General features: G+C 49.8%; 1 protein-coding gene across 1 annotated transcript in view; it reads right to left on the bottom strand.

Annotated features, from left to right (window-relative positions):
• The window catches only part of utrn (utrophin), a 256,495-nt gene that overhangs the window by 15,914 nt on the left and 218,081 nt on the right, over positions 1–22,500 (bottom strand). Inside the window, exons 72-77 of the mRNA XM_061241585.1 lie at positions 21,142–21,253; positions 17,428–17,564; positions 12,575–12,613; positions 12,008–12,073; positions 10,491–10,556; positions 1,881–2,039 (exon numbers count right to left, since the gene is read on the bottom strand). Of these exons, the coding sequence (XP_061097569.1) occupies positions 1,881–2,039; positions 10,491–10,556; positions 12,008–12,073; positions 12,575–12,613; positions 17,428–17,564; positions 21,142–21,253 (579 nt within the window). The remainder of the gene's footprint in view (positions 1–1,880; positions 2,040–10,490; positions 10,557–12,007; positions 12,074–12,574; positions 12,614–17,427; positions 17,565–21,141; positions 21,254–22,500) is intronic.

Below are 22,500 nucleotides of genomic sequence, written 5' to 3'. Positions count from 1 at the left end.
ACCGAGCATAAGGTCCCCCCCCCCCCCCCCGCAGTACAGAGGCTGTTTGGCTCAGTCTCAGAAAAGCGCTCATCCGTGGACACCAGGCACTGCAGTGACACCCGGAGCAGGCTGTTAGAAACCCACACACACATTATACACACATTATATACACACACACACATTATACACACATTATATACACACACACACACATTCACACACACACATTATACACACATTATACACACATGGGCCCGCAGGGCTGGGTCTGAGTGCTGGAGTTTACGGCCTGGCCTTGCGTCTCTCCTGCCCTGCGTCTCCCTCTCCTTAGCACTGCGCCTCCCAGCCCTGCGCCTCCCTGTGTCTCCTCAGCCCTGCGTCTCCCTCTCCTCAGCCCTGCGCCTCCCTGCCCTGGGCCTCCCTGTGTCTCCTCGGCCCTGCGTCTCCCTCTCCTCAGCCCTGCGTCTCCCTGCCTCTCCCCAGCCCTGTGTCTCCCTGCGTCTCCCCAGCCCTGTGCCTCCCTGCGTCTCCCCAGCCCTGCGTCTCCCTGCGTCTCCCTGCGTCTCCCCAGCCCTGCGTCTCCTCAGCCCTGCGTCTCCCTGCCTCTCCCCAGCCCTGTGTCTCCTCAGCCCTGCGTCTCCCTGCGTCTCCTCAGCCCTGCGTCTCCTCAGCCCTGCGTCTCCCTGCGTCTCCTCAGCCCTGCGTCTCCTCAGCCCTGCGTCTCCCTGCGTCTCCTCAGCCCTGTGTCTCCCCAGCCCTGCGTCTCCCTCTCCTCAGCCCTGCGTCTCCTCAGCCCTGCGTCTCCTCAGCCCTGGCCGGCCGCTCCAGCGCACTGCGCCCTCAGTCACGATCAGGCAGAGAGGAGCCGTTTAAGCTGCAGACGGGCGGTAAACTACGCACACCGCCACGTCCTTATTTCACTCTGCGAGGGCCTCCCTGCGTGGGGGGGGCGGGCGGGGTGGGGCGGGGCCGTCCCTGCAGCGGGCGGAAGGTGCCGGCACTCGTGAGCGCTGGCGGTTTTACGGGTGTTTAACTCACTCCCGATACGAGGTGGCGGCCCCTGTTTATCGTCGCGGCGGTAAAGGCGTGCGCCGGGGGGGCAGTTACTGCCCTCGTAAAGCGGGGCGGGGCGGGGGGCATAAATCACTGGTACACCCCCCCGCCCCGCCTCCCCCCGGCCGTGGAGACTGCCGGCCTTCACTTTGACCATTCAGCTGCTTCCTAATCAATCGCCAAGGAGACGAAGAGCTGTGAGAGCCAGACTGTGCGTGCGCTCAGCCTGTGTGGCAGGGTGGGAGGGGGGGAGCGGGAGAATGAGAGAGTGAGAGAGAGAGAGAGAGAGAGAGAGAGAGGACAGGAAATAATGTGTGTGTGTGTGTGTGTATGTGAATGTGTGTGCATGGCTGTGCTTCAGTGCTTACGTGTGAGGGTGTGTGTGTGCTTGTAAACTGTATACTGTAAACTGTAGGGCGGCCTGTAGCGTAGTGGTTAAGGTAAAGGACTGGGACATGCAAGGTCGGTGGTTCTAATCCCGGTGCAGCCGCAATAAGATCTGCACAGCCGTTGGGCCCTTGAGCAAGGCCCTTAACCCTGCTTTGCTCCAGGGGAGGATTGTCTCCTGCTTAGTCTAATCAACTGTACGTCGCTCTGGATAAGAGCGTCTGCCAAATGCCAATAATGCAATGTAATGTAATGTATTTGTATGTGTTTAAGTGTGCCCGTGTCTGTTGGACGGACAAAGAACGTTTGAAACTCTGTGCAGACTCTGTACGTGAGGGGCACAGCTAGTGGACAGCGTGCGTGCGTGCGTGTGTGTGTGTGCGTGCGTGTGTGGGAGGAGCAGTGGAGACAGACAGGGCCAGGGGGCGTGGCCAGGCGGGATGGGGGCGGGGCCATACCTTTGCTCCTCCTCCAGGCGGGCGATGATTCGCTCCAGCTCCCCTCGCTCCTCCTTCTCCACCGCCTGCAGGATCTGGGCGGGGCTCTGCGGCTGGCTGAGGGGCGACTCCCCCCCCAGCGTCTGACAGTACTGCAGGATCAGGGTGTGCTCGTCATCGCTGTGGGGAAACCACGGCAACGCGTCAACATCACGGCAACATCGACAACACATCAACATCGAGTCAAAAACGTGTCAATATCAAATCAACACGTCAACAACACATCAACATTACATCAACAACACATCAACATCACATCAACATCACATCAAAAACGCGTCAATATCACATCAACACGTCAACAACACATCAACATTACATCAACAACACATCAACATCACATCAAAAACGCGTCAATATCACATCAACACATCAACAACATGACAACAACACATCAACATCACATCAACAACACATCAACATCACATCAACAACACATCAACAACGCATCAACAACGCATCAACACCGCATCAACACCACATCCACATAACATCAACACCACATCAACACATCACACTCACAATCACACACAGCTCTGTGCTCGATTCATCTCGCCTGGCGCAACTGAGCCAACCAAGAGGACCAGAAGGTGAAGTAGCTCAGTAGAGCATAGAGAAGTATTTCAATCCAAAGCAATTACGTATTTGACCCAGGTTTGCAACACACAGGTGAGCGGGGTCAGCTGTCAATCAAACTCACGTGTGGAATTCCCCAGAGCTACAGAACATGCACACAAAGACAAAAAAATCTCTTAACATGAAGAGGTTACTTTTCCTGTGATTACTTCAATATTGTGCCGTCGTCTTCATGTTAAATTGAAACGGGAGTCATTTCTTGAATTATTATTTTTTTTTTTTTTTCCCACACAGCAATGTTCTTAATTTACTGCTATTGAATCTGCTTCTGAACACTGAGCGACCATAAAAACTCCACAGAATAGAGAAACTTGCCTGCGCAGAATTTTCTTTCATTATATCGCATCTCTTCAATCTTAAATCTCCGAAATTGGATCTCGCTCTGAGTTTATACGGGAGCACAATGCTCATTACCAGTGAATGACTTGTCCTCATTAGCCTGACTGAGAGACTGAAGTCTGTCTCGGCCGAAGTGGCTGATCGTTAACGGCGTCTCGTTTGACATAATTACGCGGACCGACAAGGCCGAACACTTCCCCCCGCTGCAGCCTTGAGAACCGAGCGATGACGGTCCAGGCACACCAAAATACATAAAAACGGTTAAATATTAAAAAGATCAATGAAACTGACAGCCATTGACCCTTCAAAGAGCAGGGCTTTTTGCACAATTCTCCAAAGTCTCAAGTCCAAGTCTCAAAGAACATCACTTTCAATTCCCAGTTGTGACTGACATTAGCATTAGAATGTTCAGTTTTCAACATTCTCAATCGCATATTTAGTGGCGATTGTGACATCAGCATCAGAATATTCAGCTGAGAACATTCTAATCGCATATTTAGTGGCGATTGAGACACAGCATCAGAATATTCAGCTGAGAACATTCTAATCGCATATTTAGTGGCGATTGTGACATCGGCATCAGAATGTTCAGTCAGGGAACATTCTAATCGCACATTTTACGAGGAGCCATTGAGCTGTAATCAACAGAACTGGAGTGAAAACGTGATCAAACTCCGGGGCGAACAACCGCTGTTATGACACAACCGCTGAAAAAACCTGCCAGGTGTTGCTCTGTCACTCCTGGAGAATTATGGAAGCCCGTCAGGCCCACAAAAAAAAAAACTGAGCGCTCCAATTAAAAATGTGACATTCAGCTGCTGCATTAATTCTCAAACAATTATGACATCGCCTTCTCATATCTCCGAAAAATCTGGCGAGAAACCCTATTCCGCACATACGCAGTAAAACATCCAGAGATAATTCAACTCACAAGGGCAGTAATACTCCATAAATACTATACAGGAATATTATTATGCCAGAAATTAAGACTGCTATATGGGGTTTGTCACTGGGTATGCATTGAATTATCACATGCTGAATACGTAGGGATATACTGTAATACATCCTGTCTCTACTTGTGGTTATTAATGTACGCATTTATGAAAATTAAAATAGCTTATAAAGGGTTTATATATCATTTATGAAGGAGTTATGAAGCTCTTATGAAGGATAAGGGCTACATAATCACTCCTGGACTTTAATACGAGGACAAAATGTAGTCTGTCAGTATTGACTGTGTGTACACTAACAACACTGCACATTTTACTGTATTTACTGCAATTTCACTTTTACCCTGTTAATGGGGATACCTGCATTATCTCCAGCCCTGCGTTCTTCTGAACGCAGTAATGGTGTCACATATTGCCTTTCTACCCATATTAACTTCACAAAAGGAGAGAAGAAAATTCAAGCTTTTTTTTAATTTTTATTTTTTTAATTGTGGCTTTAAAATTGTTTTTTAAAGCCACAGATTTTATCAAAATCACTTTCAAGGGTCCTTGTAAACAGAACAAGACGAGACGTCTCAAAATGGCGGCTAAAACAGAACGGCGCTTCGAACCGCAGGACGACATACCGCCTGAAGAGAAGGCAGCGGTCTCCGTCGGGAGTTTGACGACTTTCTCTAACGGCCCTGAACATACGGACTCCGCCTCACTTAATCAGATCCGCCGTCCGCGCGGCCTGCGGAGGGACCTGCCGAATCCGCACGCAGAAGTTCTCCAACCTCCCGAGCGCCGCAGACGTTATTAAGAGTACAAAAAGAGAGTTACAGGAAGGAGGCGGCTATATTTATCCGGCAACAATGTTTAATGCGCAATCGTTAGCCGGCAAACAAGCTCGGAGAGCGAACAATAAAACGTAGCCAATTAAAATAACTCTGCGGTGGGGAGAGGGGGCTGGAGGGAGGATGTAAACAGCAGTGCCACAACCCGGGGTAATTTACACCATGTTCTGCCAGGAGCGCTGGATCCGGGACACGTGTTCCGACTGCGTTAAGGCACGGGATGGCAAGCGCCGAGCGGAGAAATCTAAAACCCGCCCGCGCGGACTCCCTACCATCGACCGCGCCCGGCACGCGTTCCCAGACTAAAGCGGACAAAATTCCCGGCTTCGGAGGAGCGGGTCTTGGGAAGGGATGAAAGGAGCGAGGGATGGAAAAGGAAGGAAGAGCTTCTGTCGGGGGGATAAATCTCAGGGCTTAATTGCCCAGGCCTCAGAGTGAGGAGTGACTCTGTGTGTGCACGGAATGGTGGAAAACATTCTGCATTCCGCGACTCATCTGTGATGTCACAGACGGGACCGTGCCAAAACTCTCAAAGGGGGGGCAGGGGTGTTAGTGTACAAATAATCTAAGAGAATCGGATCAGCTGTGTGTGTGATTGTGTTTGTGTGCGTGTTTGTGTTTGTGTGTGTGCGTGCATGTGTGCACAAACGCACGTGTATGCATGTGCATGTGTGTGGGCATCTGTGCATGTGTTTGTGTACGTGTATGTGTACATGTGTGTCTGTGTGTTGTGCATGTGTGTCCGCAAGTACGTGCATGAATGTGTGTGTGGGTTTCTGTATATGTGTGTGTGTGTGTGTGTGTGTGTGTGTATGTGTGTTCTGTATGTGTGTGGAGAGAGAAACAACAGGGTGGGCACAACTACAGGAAGTGCCATCAATCAACTGGGATCACTCTCCACAGGGGCGTCCGTGACGACAGCCGCTGCCAGAGATGAGAGAAAACCGACATGAAACGCGCAGCGAGCCGGCCAGCTGATCACGTGTTCCTCTCCTCCATGGCTCCGGCGAGCTGCGGGCGTCTCTGTGAGCGTGTCTGTGTGCGTCTCTGTGAGTGTGTCTGTGTGCGTCTCTGTGTGCGTCTCTGTGTGCGTCTCTGTGTGCGTCTCTGTGTGCGTCTCTGTGTGCGTCTCTGTGAGCGTCTCTGTGTGCGTCTCTGTGTGCGTCTCTGTGAGCGTCTCTGTGGGCGTCTCTGCGGGCGTCTCTGCGGGCGTCTCTGTGGGCGTCTCTGCGGGCGTCTCTGTGAGAGACTCTGTGAGCGTCTCTGTGAGCGTCTCTGTGAGTGTCTCTGTGCGTCTCTGTGTGCGTCTCTGTGTGCGTCTCTGTGTGCGTCTCTGTGTGCGTCTCTGTGTGCGTCTCTGTGTGCGTCTCTGTGTGCGTCTCTGTGTGCGTCTCTGTGTGCGTCTCTGTGAGAGACTCTGTGTGCGTCTCTGTGTGCGTCTCTGTGTGCGTCTCTGTGTGCGTCTCTGTGAGAGACTCTGTGTGCGTCTCTGTGTGCGTCTCTGTGTGCGTCTCTGTGAGCTGGGAGACACCGGCGCGCGTGCGGTAAACACACACGGCGCGGTAAACACACACGGCGTGCGGTAAACACACACGGCGTGCGGTAAACACACACGGCGTGCGGTAAACACACACGGCGCACAGTAAACACACACGGCGTGCGGTAAACACACACGGCGTGCGGTAAACACACACAGCGCGCGGTAAACACACACGGCGTGCGGCGGAATGACGCACTGCGCAGCCCGTGCTCTGACTCAGACCACGCCTTTCAGCGCCGCCGGCGTTACGCACAAAATCGCTCGCTCCCGCCCTCGCTCCCTCTCCCTCTCCCGCTCCCTCTCCCGCTCCCACGCACGCCAAACGTCCCGAGAGCACGCTCTAAACAAACACCACCCCCGAAAATAAAAACCTCCCGTAAAGTAGCCCCCAAAATGCCGCCTCTCTGACAACCGATTTCGAGATCCAGACGACATCCAGCAGGAAGGGCGTTGGGCGCAAACCCTCCAGCCAGTCGAGCAGAGGCGTCACACACCTGGGAAAAGTTCTCATTACACACCTGTGATCTTACACCTCAAGTAGTCCCCCCCTCCACGCCATTGTATTCACACTTATTCTTTTCCTGAAATTACTCATTACAAGCAGGAAATGAAAGCCTGTTTTCTGGGGCAGCATTTACCGCCGTGGCTAAGGTACATGACATGACCGGGACCCAGAGGGTTGATGGTTCGAGGCCCGGTGTAGCCGCGATAAGATCCGCACAGATAAGAGCCACACTTTCAGCCTGGTGGTTAAATCGCATTAACATTCAATTCAGCTAGCGCATACTCTTACCCAGGGGGACATATTGAGAAATGCCAATAACATCGTCTGAATACACCTGACTAATCACACGCAGCAGAGAGAAGCCAACCGTCCAATTACTTTTGGACTATGTATAAAAGACGATGTATAATTCCCTCACAGATTACCCGATATGGATGTGGACACCCTACACTTAACAGTCGGTCTGCACTTTAACCTAATTCTTCATTGTTTAATTGAATTTCATGTGCTGAAGTACAGAGTTAAAAGAAGAACAGAAATCGCACCACAGTCCCTTATAGAGTTGTATGGGCAGCAATGACAGACTCAGCTAACATAAGTCCCAGGCCAGTGGGTTTTTATGCATTTGCATTACAGTGCATTTACTGAGCTGACGCACTTATCCTCAGCGACTCACAGAAGTGAGGAACATCAGCATTCATTCTCAGGAATAAGAAAAGTGCTGTATCACTGATAAACCACTGAAGGCCCATTAAGAATCAGTGTGTGTAAAGCTAGCTTATCTTTACACTGCTTTGGCTGTAACATTATTATCCCAAAAGCAAATCCAAAATGAAAGAAATAGGATATTTAAAGAGGGCCAGGGGATACATTTAATCTATATATATATTCGTGATTTAAATTACTCATTCAGTTACGCAATACCACTGAAGCTCTAAATATAACCTAGAACAAAAATGTATACTGTGAATAAATATAGACCATATCATCAACAATGAGCCATGAAAAAGCACAATAGTCATAATAATCTGCATTAACCCTTTAAGGTGTGAGATCACCTTAATAAGTGATTAGAATGTTCTTAACTGAACATTCTAATGCTGCTTGGAAACAATCACTACTGGCAACTGAAAGAAACAGAGTTCTAGAACACTGACTTGAGAATTTAGAAATAACAATTCCAAGATGTGAGATCACAAATGAGTGATTAGAATGTACGGTTACGTTCTAACGCTGATGCCACAATCACAACTGGCAACTGAAAGTATCGGTGTTCTTGAACACAGACTTAGAATTCTGAAGAAACATTCCAGGGAGTGTTGGAAACAAGATACGGGACTGCTTGGGGTGAGGGTCTACGGTCATCGTTGGATGACGGGCAGGGGGTCTGCAGTCCTGACCGGACCATCCCACTGCAGTCAGGACCAGACCAGGTTAAGCGCAAGGTCAGCGCACACGGTCGTGTGCCCCATCAGCTGCAGGGTTACACATGACTGTGCATTCTGAACTGGGGAGTAAGCAGGGAGAGCGCGTTAAAGGAAATGGATTCCGACAGCGCATCTGCCTTTCAGGAACGGGTGCTGCATTGAAAACGCTAACACGCCAAAGCAAAGCAGACAAAAAAAAAGAAACAAAACAAAATGTCAGAGCTCTTTAACAGAAGAAGGAACTAAACCTGTCCTTATTCCCCCCCTCGTCAGAGCGGAGGGAACGCGCCTCGGAGCGGGAGAGTCGGACGCATCGCCGCGGGGTTCCTAATTACCGCCTTCGCTCAGAAACCTTCGCCGTGTTCCGTCGGGGGTACACGCGTTCGCTCTAAAGCGTTTCCGCTCCAGCGGGGGGGGGGTTGGGGGGGTGGCTCGGCGTTCCGATTCCGGCTGTTCCCAGACGCAGGCCTCCCGGGGGGGACAGGCAGGAGTGCGGTCGTCGCACGGTGGGCGGACATTTTGACGAACGCAGCCCGAACCGGTCAGCGCCCACACACGAGTCATCGTCATCCCGCCCTCGCAGAACTCAAACGGCGCCGTGACTAACTCCAACGGCCCGGCTCCGGAAACTTCCAACCAGCCGCGCGATCGGGAGGGCAGTGCGTAAGAGTGCGCCCACACCAGGCGGGCAGCGACGAGGAGGAGGAGGAACACGTCAGTCTCCAAAATATCACCACCACTGCTGCTCCACTTATTTACATAACCCTCCTATTATCTGGAGTTCCTGAACGGCTCATTACATTTTACGTTAATGGTATTTGGCTGACGCTCTTATCCAGAGCGATGTGCACTTGATTAGACTAAGCAGGAGACGATCCTCCCCTGGAGCAATGCAGGGTTAAGGGCCCAAGGGCCCAACGTCTGTGCGGATCTTATTGCGGCTACACCGGGGATCAAACCACTGACCTTGTGGGTCTCAGTCACGTACCTTAACCACTACACTACAGGCCGGAAGAGCGTAGCTGAAGAGTCGGCTGAAGAGTTCCTCTCGTGTTCCTGTAAGGAATTCTCCACCACGACCTCATCCTTAAGTGAAGAGGCACAGCCCCGCGCTGATAATTGCCTAATCGATCTGGCGTAATCGATGGAAACGAACGTCTGCACACAGACCGGGCCCTGAGGAGCGCACTCAGACGCTTTCCCCGGACTGAATTAATGAACGCTTTACTTTACCTCACTAAGACCCACGCTGGAAAAACTCAAGACCAGAGTTCCGGCTTAATTTAAAAAATGCCTCTCCGCTGCGCTCGGAGATAATAAGGTGAAAACGTCCGTAATTTCCCAAAGAACAAGCCCATTCGCTCTTGAATTGTTTGGGACGATTCAGATTAATGCAGCCGCATTATATCGGACTCCCAAGACTAAAGAGAGGGGCCCTCCACATATCTCTTAGTCTCTGCTGACGACGTGTTTATTTCTCTCTCTCTCTCTCTCTCTCTCTCTCTCCACGAGCCCAGCACACACAGTGTAATTACAGACCCAGGGTCTGTAGATCCAGTGAGCCTTAATCTACGCGGGCAGGCGGAGTGCCAGTGTTTAAGTCTTTATTTCGGTCTCTCTCTCTCTCTCTCCCTCTCTCTCACCCTCTCTCCCTCCCTCCCTCTCGAGCCCGGCACAGCCTCCATGCGGGGTAATTACAGACCCAGGGTCTGTAGATCCAGTGAGCCTTAATCTACGCGGGCAGGCGGAGTGCCAGTGTTTAAGTCTTTATTTCGGTCCCTCTCTCTCTCTCCCTCTCTCTCACCCTCTCCCTCCTTCCCTCTCTCCCTCCCTCCCTCTCGAGCCCGGCACAGCCTCCATGCGGGGTAATTACAGACCCAGGGTCTGTAGATGCGGGGAGCGCTAATCTACTCCGGCGTCCCGAGTGACAGTGTTTAAATCCGGACACTGCGGCCCACTGGAGCGCTAAATCAACTGCAGAACGTCGGGGCGAGACGCGAGCTGTCACTCTACCGTGTAGCCCCGCCCACCGGCCCCCTCTCGGACCGAAGAGGGGGACGGAGGGCTTTCACGGAGAGGGGAAACTCTGGGACACGGATATCCTCCCGTTTCCGCTCCCCTTCCAAATACTGAAACATCCCTTATTGTCCAGCGGTGGAAATCAACATTTCTGACTTCTCCCCAAAATGCATAAACCACTCCCCACCAGTCAAATGAATCATTTAGGACCCCACCCTGTGTGTGTATATCGCCCTCCCTGTGGGTAAACCACTCCCCCTGTGCGCAAACCGCTCAGAGATAATGCACAGCGTTTAAACCCATCACGGGGAATACTTACACGCTTCCAGTAGCAGAACTGCTGTCCGTCGGCAAAGAGCCATTCGACCTCTCCATCTGCGCCAACCTGCAAACAGGGAGACCATTATTCTGACAGAGAAAACAAGCGCGCATATGAGAGCGTGTGTGTGTGTGTGTGTGCGTGCGGTTGTGTGTGTGTGTGTGTGTGAAGCCGGGATTGGAAGTGAGGTTAACATGAGAATAAACGAATGCAACATCAAACGTGTTGGCGGGGTCTGAAAACACCTGCGACAATTTCGCGCCCGTAACATCGCCATGGCTACAGCAGACGGGTGATTTTCACTGGACGTTAAAGGAGGGGGAACAATCCTCCTCACATGAAGAGCCAGGCAAACACTAACACAATCATATCACACCACTCACATGCTAACCAAAGATAAACTCACACATACGACTCCCCAATTTATCTGTTACTACACCCAGTGACCTCAACGGGAGTCTAACTCCAGGGAGAGAAGAGCTCTGTGCTGGAATCTACACTGACAGCACACACAGAGATACGATGCAGGTTGCACACAAAATAGAAGGAAATAAATAGCCCACAATCGCACTGTAGTTATAACGGCTTCACTGTATATACTGCATGCTGCTTGGGAGTGCAGAAACTAGTGACAGCATTGTGCTAGCATTAAATAAAGTGCCGTGTTAATTTTATACGCCGCATATATATGATGGTAGATCAAAAATAAATGAGTCTGAGGAACCCTTACATTATCTTCTTAATCAAGAGGTAATATTATTTTACGGGGTGTGGCCGTTATGAAGGAGGTAAAGCTTGCATTAACGCTCCTAAGTGCACAGAGGACCGTACCCACAAACGAAGAATGCAGTGGATCTCATGACACAAGTGAAAAGGTCAAGGTTGAATGGATGAAGACGTTGCATAAAGGCCTGTTTTCTTATCATTGTGCAGTATGGATGAACGGTAATGTCCTTACGCTACAGATAATCGCCTGCATGATTGCTTTGCCTATACTGTAACATTTTGATAGAGCAGTGTGGTACTGTACATCTCTGAGGCCAGGATTTAAGATTGTCTAGACAAGCCGGGCTTCAGTTTACCCAATCCCATGCATCCTAACAAGACATCCGTTGTGAAACACAGTTGACCGGCGAACCCTTTTAGGTGTGAGATCACAAATATGAATGTTCTTACCTGAACATTCTAACGCTGATGTCACAATCGCTGCTGGTGTTCTGAAAGCAGCGGGGTTCCAGAACACCGACTTAAGAATGTTGAAAAAAACATTCTTCAAAAAGACCTACACTTTCTAAAAGGGTTCATTTCGGGTCTGGCACCAGATCAAGACTGCTCCTGTTCACACACTGCCTTAAATGATCTCCTGACCTGGGACATACCTCCCCTCCTTCCGGGCTGGGCCACGCTAACTAACCCCATTAACACTGACCTCCTGACCTAGCGTCCCAGCAGTGAGTAAAACACAAGTGGTGGAAATGTCTCCCCCTGCAGGGCGGAGGGGGAATTGCGGTGGGTACCTGCTGGCGTACTGCTCTATCCTGGAATGAGTGTCGTCGTGGGAGAGCTGGGGAGACTGGGACATCCTGGGGTGGGGGGGGGGAGGGACAGAGAGCAACAGACATGCTCAGACAGTTGCTACGGAAGCACCAACTCAACCACACAAACAAACTCATCTACGGCCATCGTCGATTCTGATGACTAAACGGTTTTGGTGATTTTGCAGAGTGGTTAGAATTGACTCACGTAAGCTGTGTCCGTGGAAAAAAATAATAAAACAGGATAAGACCATGGGATTTGGTGGTTAGTGAATGGTTCATGCTGACTAAATACGGGCCACCGTGCAACTAACAAACCAAACCAAATCAAACAAACAAACAAAAACAAAAGCAAGGCAAAAACAATGCAAGACACATTTTTTGCTAAAATAATTTTGCAGACCTGATGATCAAGCGGTGTTTGTTAGTAGCGACCGACACAAAGAAAACAACCCGTGAAAAACTGAGGAGAGGGGTAGACACGGAGCATGCTCAGTGAGAAAGGAGGTGGGGGGGTGGGGGGTGGGGTGGGGGGGTGTCGATACTCACTCATACTGCTCAGGACACATGCTGATGAGCGTTACCGGGCTGCAAGAGAGACGGTTTTGGGGAGAGGGGGAGAGGGGGGGAGGGAGGAAGGGAGAAGAGGGGATCACAGAACAAAATCTTTAGGGCCACTCCACACACGGATCAGAGGAAACACAACCACAGGCAGGCCTGGAGAGGGAGGAGGAGGAGGAGGGCCCTTCCTCACTGCACAACCCCCCCCTCCCTTCAGCAGGGATAACAAAACAGGTAAGGCTGCTGTGACATCATCTTACTGAGGAGCCAATCACAGGGCACCTTCATAACAACCAACAGAACAACACTGACGGTGATTGGCGGATACTACTTCCTGGATCCTCACAGGGGGTACCCTGGAGGTATATGCTGTGTCAGAAACAGCTTACTTGCCTACTACCGAGTATACAAGTTGCATACAACACGTATATACAACTCGTAATACTCAATAGTAGTCAAGTAGTGCAGTTTCAGACATGGCCATAGTGAGAAAGCATCATAACAACAGTTCTTCAGTTGGTTGTTACCAACACACTTGTGATTGGTAACCTCTGAGTTCAAGATGATGATATAACTATCCTACCTTATTGTATTATCTGTACCTGCCAGGCAACCAGGTGTGGCACATGGGAAGGGTTTACGACGATGTACAGAACTCCTAAACAGACACCGCTATTGGCGGCTAGCCTCATAGGCTATCGATGGAAGCAGCAATTTTGCCACTGCCCAAAAGTATTTATATTGCCAAGCTTCTTGAGTCTGAACACGGTCATTAGAATATAGACCCGGCTTGGATTTAGCATCTGCTAATGGCATTTTATTTCCTGGGAAAGGTTATCGATGAAAACTTGCAGCTATTCCTGGATGCATAAGAAATGGCATTTGCAGTCGTTCCAAAACGATCGCAGATTGAATCCGTTCCGTAGCCTACAATTCCATTTGTCTTCTCACAATGATACATTTTGATATTTTTTTTTACAAAAAAAAAATATATATGCTTCAGAATATTAACACGACTAAATATAGACTTGAAAGCACAAGTGCTTTCTCTCTCGAAAAAGCAAAACATCGAGATGTTAAGATAATTGCTTTGGAGCTTAAGATGAGGGGATTTCTGGTTTCGCACGAGTGCGGCGTTTGGATCACGGCTGCCCGTGTCATTGGTATGCGTCTAGCAGCACTCCACTGTGCTGGAGAGCCGGACCGCGTCTCTCCGTGGACGATTTCCATTTCATCAGATAATTCAGGAGAGCGAACCACCGATCTATTTAGGAGTCCTGTACTCGTGTAAGCCCACAGGGAAACAACACTTCAGCTGTTACACAACTTTTTTTTCTTTCTTTTTTTTGTTTTTGTTTTTTTCTTCATTTTTTTTTTTAACAAGAGTGCAGCACAATATTAAATCCGTATTCCATGTTGTTTACTTGTAGCCGTCATCGATTTTTTTTTCCGAGGTAACCTCAAAAAGTAGCTACATTCTTGTAAAAAAAAAAAAAAAAGAAGAAGAAAAAACAAAGAAACAACAAAAACACACAGGCCAGAGGAAGAGGAGAAGAGAAGGGGGGACTGTGGGGAGATTATTCTGAAAAACGCGGCTGTAGCCGTACCCACAGCGAGCGAGCGAGCGAACAGCCCTGCTGTAGCCGTATTAGCTGCTTCTGCGCATTTATCAGAATAAACCTCGCCGCAAACCAGGGAAGATCGCTCAAACACACTGCTCACAGGAATAATTTACAACTTTCATTAAGACTTAATGCGAATTATATCAACATCCCGAGGCTATGGAAGGAGCTCCGTTAATACCCATTGCAGATGTTCAAAGTAAATAAACAGAAAGTAGTTTTTTTTTTTTTCGCTGACTGACTGGCATAACTCCCTAAACGCATTCTCATTCCAGTCAAATTTATTTTAATTCCGTGGAGAACGCGGGTAGGCGCACAGACGGCTCTCTGTCCCTCGACATTAAAAATGAAAAATAAAAATAATTAAACAAATTCGTGTCTAAGTGACAGCAGCCCGAGGCGGGAAGGCCTACTCCCGGCAGGTTTGTTATCGCGCATCACGGTCAAGCTACAAACAAGAAGAGAACCGAACAGCCCCCCGATATCAGGAAAACGGGACGAACACGCCGTATTCTATCTATTCAATCTGTCATCTCCAGTGCCTCCTCTCACAATGAGAAGCCCGTTCTTAGAGAGGGAAAGAGAGTGAGAGAGGGAAAGAGAGGGAGAGAGACTGAGTGATAGAGAGGAGACACAGAGAGAGTGAGAAAGAGTGAGAGTGACAGAAAGAGAGACAGAGTGAGAGTGGGAGAGAGAAACAGAATGAGATAAAGAGAGAGGAGATAGAAGGAGAGAGAGGGGTGGAGAGAGAGAAACAGAACGAGAGTGACAAAAAGTGATAGAAAAATAGAGTAGATGGAGATAGAAAGACAGAGAGGGAGAGAGTGATACAGAGAGGGAGAGATAGAGAGGAGAGAGAGTGATACAGAGAGAGAGGGAGAGAGATACAGAGAGAGAGAGGGAGAGAGTGATACAGAGGGACAGAAAGAGAGGAGAGGGAGAGAGTGATACAGAGAGGGAGAGAGATAGAGAGAGAGGGAGAGAGTGATACAGAGAGAGGGACAGAAAGAGAGAGGGAGAGAGTTATTGAAAAGCTGAGAAACCAGCAGTCTCTCCTCAGTTCCAGGGCTCAGATGCCTTCATGTAAATGATACAGGCAAACTCCAGCAACTCCTCAAAAAAAGTAACAACAAAAAAAAAGTTTTTAAAAGGGGGGGGGGGGGGATCTTCTGCCTGAAAAACCTGACAAAAAACACAACAGCCAGCCACGACACCCGACTCGCTTCATTACATATCTCCTTGAAAATTAATATGACACGAGAGCAACAACAACCACAAGAACAAAAATGAAATGAAAACACTTCACAACTGACGACGTCAAATTCCTGCCTCTCCCAGACTACCCTGCTGAAGGATGGGCCGGGATACGCAAGGCAGATTTACCTACGGCTGTCGCAACAGCAGGCAGGGAAAGGCGATGGAGGTGCTCGCTATACGGAAAGAACGCCATATGCTTAAGGAAGAACTCATTAGCCTAGCGACGCACGCCGCAGCCAGGCAAAGCTGAATACCCCATCTGCTAACCGACTGCTTTAACTGCATATCCCCCTGTCTCCGCCTGTCGTCTTAAAGGTCCTATAAACCTCTCTCTCTCTCTCTCTCTGCGGTCCGACGGGGGACCGGATACGGAACAGGGTTTTATCGCTCGTGGGCCGGGTGAAGTCATCGGGGCGCCGCGTGCGGAACCCTCCGGAACGAGGGCGACGACATCTGCTTTTACAAAATAAGGGCGCGATAATCGAGCGCTAATCTCGGCAATCAAGCCGCTAACCGAAGTTAGGGGCCCGACTCAATGGAGCGCGACTCCAATCTGTCCGACTCGCCGCGCGATATTAAGGGATGTTCGCCTATTTTCCCGGCTAGCCGAGTGTGTCTTACGCAACGCGCGCACATAAGGGCGCAGAAAACAAAATGTCTGGCTCTAAAAACCTTGAAATCTAGACTTCGTTAGCCGCTTCACAGACAACCGATCGAACACTAAAGCCTGCTGAGCAAAAAGTGACGTCTAAAACAATTTTATTTCTATATACAAAGCACGCACAATAAAAGTTATTTTCAGGAGAATGCGGTGCATAATTCAAGACCTGCGAGATAAAATGACACCACATTCCAGGGAGTTCTGGAGCCCGGAGACCTGAATTCATGACCAACAACAACAACAACAACAACAACAACAAAATGGTGTTTTGCCGGAACATTCTTCATCACAAACCGTGCGATTCCTGACGCTCCTCGGTCAAGAAACCAACCCCAGCGTCTGCACAAGGAAGCCATTACTGTCACCGCACTTAACGCCCACAACTAATGGTGGACCTTACTTTAGAACAGCTGCTAATTATATTACATTTATCCAGTACATTACGCCTTATCAATTAGTAATAGCTCAGGAGAGGAGGACAGATCTCCCCCAAAATTATGTGGCTATTTGTAGCTTATTAATAATACATCGTCGTATTAATAAAACATTTGTTAATTCGAGGTAAATTACAGGAAGGGATTAATCCGAGATCCATTTCCTGTGGCTCCTTGTTGTCGTGGATACACGGTGCTCGGACCCCCCCCCCCCAACGTTTAGTTACCGTTAAAGTGAAAAACAACCCCCCGGATTGTGAAAGGGAAGGTAGACGGTTGAGGAACAGCTCAAGCCGTCAGCGCGATGACAGATAGCATCTGGTCGGGGAAGCCTCTTGGGCCGGTGGAGAAGGTGGGGGGTGGCAGGGAGGGGGGGGGGGGTTGTAATTTATTGCTTGTTTATAATGTCAAATCTGAGTGTGCTCCAACCGTGGAGAGAGAGAAGGGGGGGGGGGGGGTATAACTCTCTCCTTCAGAAGGAGCACCTCTCACAAGCAGGCGGATCAGAATAATGTGATTCAACTTAAAAACCATTATGGCAATTTATGTTTATTTTAATGGAAGTCGTAAATCTAAGCGCACGTAGCGGCGCCTAGAGAATGGGACGGGAAGCCCCTGGCAGTGACCGTGACGAAATAACGGGCGTTAGCGTAGCGTAGCCGTGGCTAACGGGCGTCAGCATAGCCGCAGCTAACGAGCGTTAGCGTTAGCGTAACATAGCCGCAGCTAACGAGCGTTAGCATTAGCGTAACATAGCCGCAGCTAACGAGCGTTAGCGTTAGCCAAGCGCAAAACCGCGGCTAACGCCCGTTAGCGTTAGCGTGGCATAGCCGCGGCTAAGGCGCGGCAACGGCGTTCGACACTCACGTCTCCATGTTGTCCCCCTCCAGGACCGTCTGCACCGGGAGGTAGCCCAGCCGCGGGTGCTTGGCGAAGTACTTCTTGGATCGAAACTTGTTCTTCAGCACCTTGGTGAAGTCGCGCATGTCCTCCCCGGAGGTCGTCTGAAAGGCGGAGAGCAGATCCAAGGCTTTAGCGGACTCACGCTCCCCTGGCTTCGGCAGGCCAGGAGCCGGGATAAAGAAATCAATTTCAAATTCCAACACGGATGGCACAACATATCAACGGGAACAGGGGCGTGAGGGGTGGAAGGGGTTAGGAGCAGCCTGTAGCCTAGCGGTTCAGGTACGTGACTGGGACCAAGCATGGGTCAGTGGTTCGATCCCCGGTGTAGCCACAATAAGAACCGCGCAGCTGTTGGGCTCTCAACCCCACGTTGCTCCTGGGGGGGACCGTCTCCCGCTTCATCTGATCAAAATACAAGTTGCTTTGGATAAAACACGTAATACGTAGTGTTAGGGGACCCCCGATAATCAGTCGCCGTTGTATAGTCACACCGATACTGAGAGATGTTGGCGTAATAACGCTCCCTACAGCCCTTTAGCGTACAGTAGCGTAGCGTTATTGCTCATCCGTTCGGCACTGCCGCCTCTCACTGCAGTCTCCTTCAGGTGAGGCCCCGGGGGACAGCGCATTAATAACATCCCCGCTCACACGGTACACCTTCACCGCTCCTGGGACTCGGCTGAAAAGAATAATAATTATATTTGCCTTTGAAAGAAATTTTTTTTTGCGAATGCTATTAAGCTCCCTGGGCGTTTCTTAGCGGGATGGTAGCGGGGAACGGGCGGGCCCAAGGGCGAGGCGCTAACCTGGCAGTTTCTGGTCAGGAGAGGCCTCGTGAAAGTGGTCCCAATGCGGTTGACGCGGGTAAGTCAGAACTCGGTGAAATACGTAATTGATTTCGGATTCAAATACCTCTCTGCGCTCGACTGATCTCTTGAGCCAGCAAGGAGGACCAGAAGGCGGGGTTTGCACTTTTTGGTAGAGATTTCATAGGTTCTCATACACCAGACCAGCTTAGAAAAGTATTTAAATCCACAATTACATTTGACCCAGGTGGGAGGTAAGCGTATGTTTCAATGGGCCGACTTGAAGGGTCTCTCAGGATCTCCTCTGTACACTGTCACAGCAGAACCCCTCTTTTTACCCGTACTTGCTCACTTCTGGCCTGTTTTTGTTCTAAATTCTCCATTCTGTTTTTGCCTGGAAAGTGGTGTTGTGATGGATTCTCTGTAAAAAAAAAGCACTATATAGATGAAGTTGATTTGAAGTAAACCCCACTCTAACATTGAGACTGTGAGCGGGGGACTTAAAGACAGATCTGTGAAGAGGGCAGAACCATTAAGACGATGAAACAGGCAGGGGGAAAACAAGGATGTTACTGCCAGCATGGGCCATGACAAAACATCCTGTGATTTGGGGGGGGGGGGGGGCGCTTGATTACAGAATTAAATGGAAATTACTGTTATTCGCAGAAAAAATGGCCCCAAAATCCAAACAAGAAAAACATCAGAATTAAGTGTAATCTCCTGATGAGATTGAAATGTCCCCGTTTTGCAACTAATGTAATTACAGCAGATTATTTCCTTGTGCTCCTTCGCGCCGAGGAGTCGGCCCTATTCTAAAATAATGGCCTATTTTTCAAAATGCACCAGCACGTAAGTAATCAGCAACAACATTTACAGGTCGCCGAAGGTGAACCTAATTTCTGCAAGACTCGCAATTTTCAGCGTCCCACAAGACGCCACGCTGGGGCTTTCATAAATCTGTACTTTTCACTTCCTCAAATTAAAAAGGTACTGAACTTAACACTGTCCCCGATCAAGCGGTGACTAATACCTACAGGGGTTACAGGGGTCACACTCCTACACAGCTCCCGCCCCACAGTGCAGTTACCCCGGTAACAGTCACTGTGTCTGGTTATCACCGGTTGCCCTGGTAACCACATAATGGAACACAATGAATAAACCAGAAAAGCGGTTGATGCAGTCAAGGGCACTGTGCTATATTTGTGACTCTGTATAAAGGTGTCGGAGTCGCACTTTCACTGCATGGAGACAATACTGTACTGGACATTTTCCAGTAAAGTTGAGTAAAGTTTATTAATTAATTTGTTTTCATTCGGTAGCAAATCACACTCCGTTCTCAAAGGGAAGCAGAATGCATGCTGGTTTTGTTTATACCAGTTCTCTCAGGGTACACTGGTATGATTTGTTGATTTGCCCTTTTTAAAAGCACTGGCGTACAGTATATTTTCGATAGATGGGGAAAAAATGCTTTTAATTTGGTAACACAGGGCACCGTGTCTTGCCATGGCACTGCTTCCTGGTTTATGGGTGTGGCCCACGTTCTGGACCAATCAGGACTGGGGCTCGTGGAGATGACGACATGATTGGGCACGGTTCCGCACAGGGAGGGAGGGGTTTGGTCAGGTCCAATAGCGACTCCTCTGGTCGACTGAGTGTGTGTTATTCGCTTAACTACAACAGCAAATAGTAGTTGTGCAATACACCTGGTGGATAGTGATGCGTTTCAGATGAATGCGTTTCACACAGCGCATTTCGGCAATGGGACTAGCTCACAATTATGAAGGGTAGCTCCAAAATTTTGGGGGGGGATGGTCGGTGTTGTAACAGTTAAAAAAAAAAAAAAGAACATCAAGAAAACTTAGCGGTGAACAGAGAAACTAAGTTCAGCATTGAACAGGGAAGGGATGGAAGGGGGGGCGATATGCAGGAACATAAAACCATTCCCCGGAGAGACGGAGTTTGAAGTCTTTCAGGTCTAGCTTCAGAAACCACAGCTCCGCTTCTGCTCCCGCTCCGAATCAAAACAAAAAAAAAAAGGCGAGGGGGTAATTCGTAACGCTCTCCGCTTTGACACTTTCGCTAAAGCGTGTTTGCGTAAGGCGTCTCCGCAGATTTATTACCCGGGGTTAGCGGCAGCGCTAGCGCCCCGTGATAAGACCGGCGACGATTACAGGGCCGTGTCTCCGTCCTGCGCTTCTGAAGAAGCCGTTTCCTGAGGGATCTGGTTCATATCAGACGGTGCGACTGAAACTGCAGCTACAATAAAAAGCCTCCGCAACTCTGGGCCCAAAGGCCCAACCGGGGCGAAGAATCACAACTCAGAGATCAGAGAACGACCACTTCTGTGTGCTTGGGTGAGCATAGACACAATAGACATGGGGGGCGGGGTGGGTAGGTGTGGGAGAGTAGTTTTTGGCTTGGGAGGGCAGATTTGAGTGCAGGTTGATAGTTGGGTGTAAACAGGAGGTCAGGTTTGGGTATGGGTGGGTAGTTTAGCAGGTATGGGTGTAGGTGTGGGTGTGTTGGCATGGGTGTAGTTTCAGGTGTGGATGGATAGTTTGGCAGGTAAGGGTGTAGTTTTTGGCATGAATGTGTAGTTCAGCTCATACAGGTGTAGGCAGGAGGGCAGTGTGGGCAGGTAAGGGGGCAGGAGGGCAGCTGGGGGCACTCACAGGGGTGCAGTACTCCACCATGGGGTAGTTGAGCTTGTATAGGAGTAGGCAGAAGAGCAGTTTTAGGTATGGCTCGGGAGTTGGGCAGGTAGGGGTGTAGTTTACGGTGTAGGTGGGAGTTGGGCAGGTAAGGGTGCAAGGTGCAGGAGGTCAGTGTGGGCAGGTAAGGGGGCAGGAGGGCAGCTGGGGGCACTCACCGGGGTGCAGTACTCCACCATGGGGTAGTTGAGCTTGTGGCCCTTGGCTGTGCGGCCAGAGAAGAAGCAGCTCTGGCAGACGTCGTAGTTGAAGTGCTTCAGACTGCGGTACCTGCGCACACAGGAGGACAGGTAAGCACTGGGCACACCTGGGCGAACCGACACCGCCTCAACCTGCTTCACAAGTACGGCATATCATATTACGCAACATCACATTAAATGACATCACATCACATTAGATTATACCACATCACATTATCACTTTACATTACCCCACGTTACATCATATTCCCCAAAGTGCGGGCGCTTATACGGAGCGACTTCCAAAAACTTTCGAACCGCTACTTTCAGGGATACCAAAAGGCACCGAAGACCCATCTACAATCAATAAGTGTGAAGTCAGCCAAACAACGAACCGGCAATTAGCGCCGTAAATAAGAGCCGGAGCCGGAGCCGCCACGCGCCCAACCCATCACTGCTCAGCCGCAGCCGCAACGTTATTAAACGATCCCAGAAGGAGATCCGGAGAGAAAGAGGATGGATACGGAGAGTCAGGGGAGCCATGCTGCTGGATGAGCAGGGCCTGTTTCTCTCCCTGCAGCGAGAAGCTCATTCCACCACCACCGAGGAGGGGGGGGGGGGGGCGGGGGGTTTAATTAGGGGGCTCTCTATTTAGGAGCGGCCTGTAGCCTAGTGGCTAAGGTTTATGACTGGGGACCTGGAAGGTTGGTGGTCCAAGCCCCGGTGAAGTGACCTTAAGGTCTGTACAGCTGCCGGGCTCCTTAACCCCACATTGCTCCAGGGATGATTTGTCCCCTGCTAAGTCTAAACTGCTTAGGACAACTGGAAGTGGCTTTGGATACAGTAAATAACAAATTCTATTATATATTATATGGAATAGGAGGCAAAATGAGGTTGGGGGGGGGGGCATTTTGATGGCTCTATTATGTAGGGGGAATGATTGTGACATCAGTATTATAGAATGTTCAGTTAAGAACATTCTAATGACATATCATTCGTGACCTCACAAATTACACATTATTTGTGACCTCACAAATTACACATTATTTGTGTGACCTCACACCTTAGAAGGTTGAAGTCAAAGCCGAAAGCTGCTGAACCTGAGGCCCTGGAGGATAACAGTTACAGGTGATTTACCCCTGATTTGTGCTTTGTGCGAACGTCCGTGTTAGCGGAGAGACGGCGGCCATATTAAACCCGCAGCCCATGAAGCGCTCGCCACTCTGCCCCGCTTTTCATCTCCCGGCCCGGCAATCCATCACTGACACTCCGGGAAAGGTTTCCGTTTTGTCAAAACGTCAACGGCAATTCATCTCTCCCCTACCCACACCCACCCCC

The sequence above is a fragment of the Conger conger genome, chromosome 5, assembly GCF_963514075.1.
Source record: "Conger conger chromosome 5, fConCon1.1, whole genome shotgun sequence".
In the NCBI taxonomy this organism is placed as follows: domain Eukaryota; kingdom Metazoa; phylum Chordata; class Actinopteri; order Anguilliformes; family Congridae; genus Conger; species Conger conger.
This window is presented reverse-complemented; position numbering and strand designations above follow the sequence as displayed.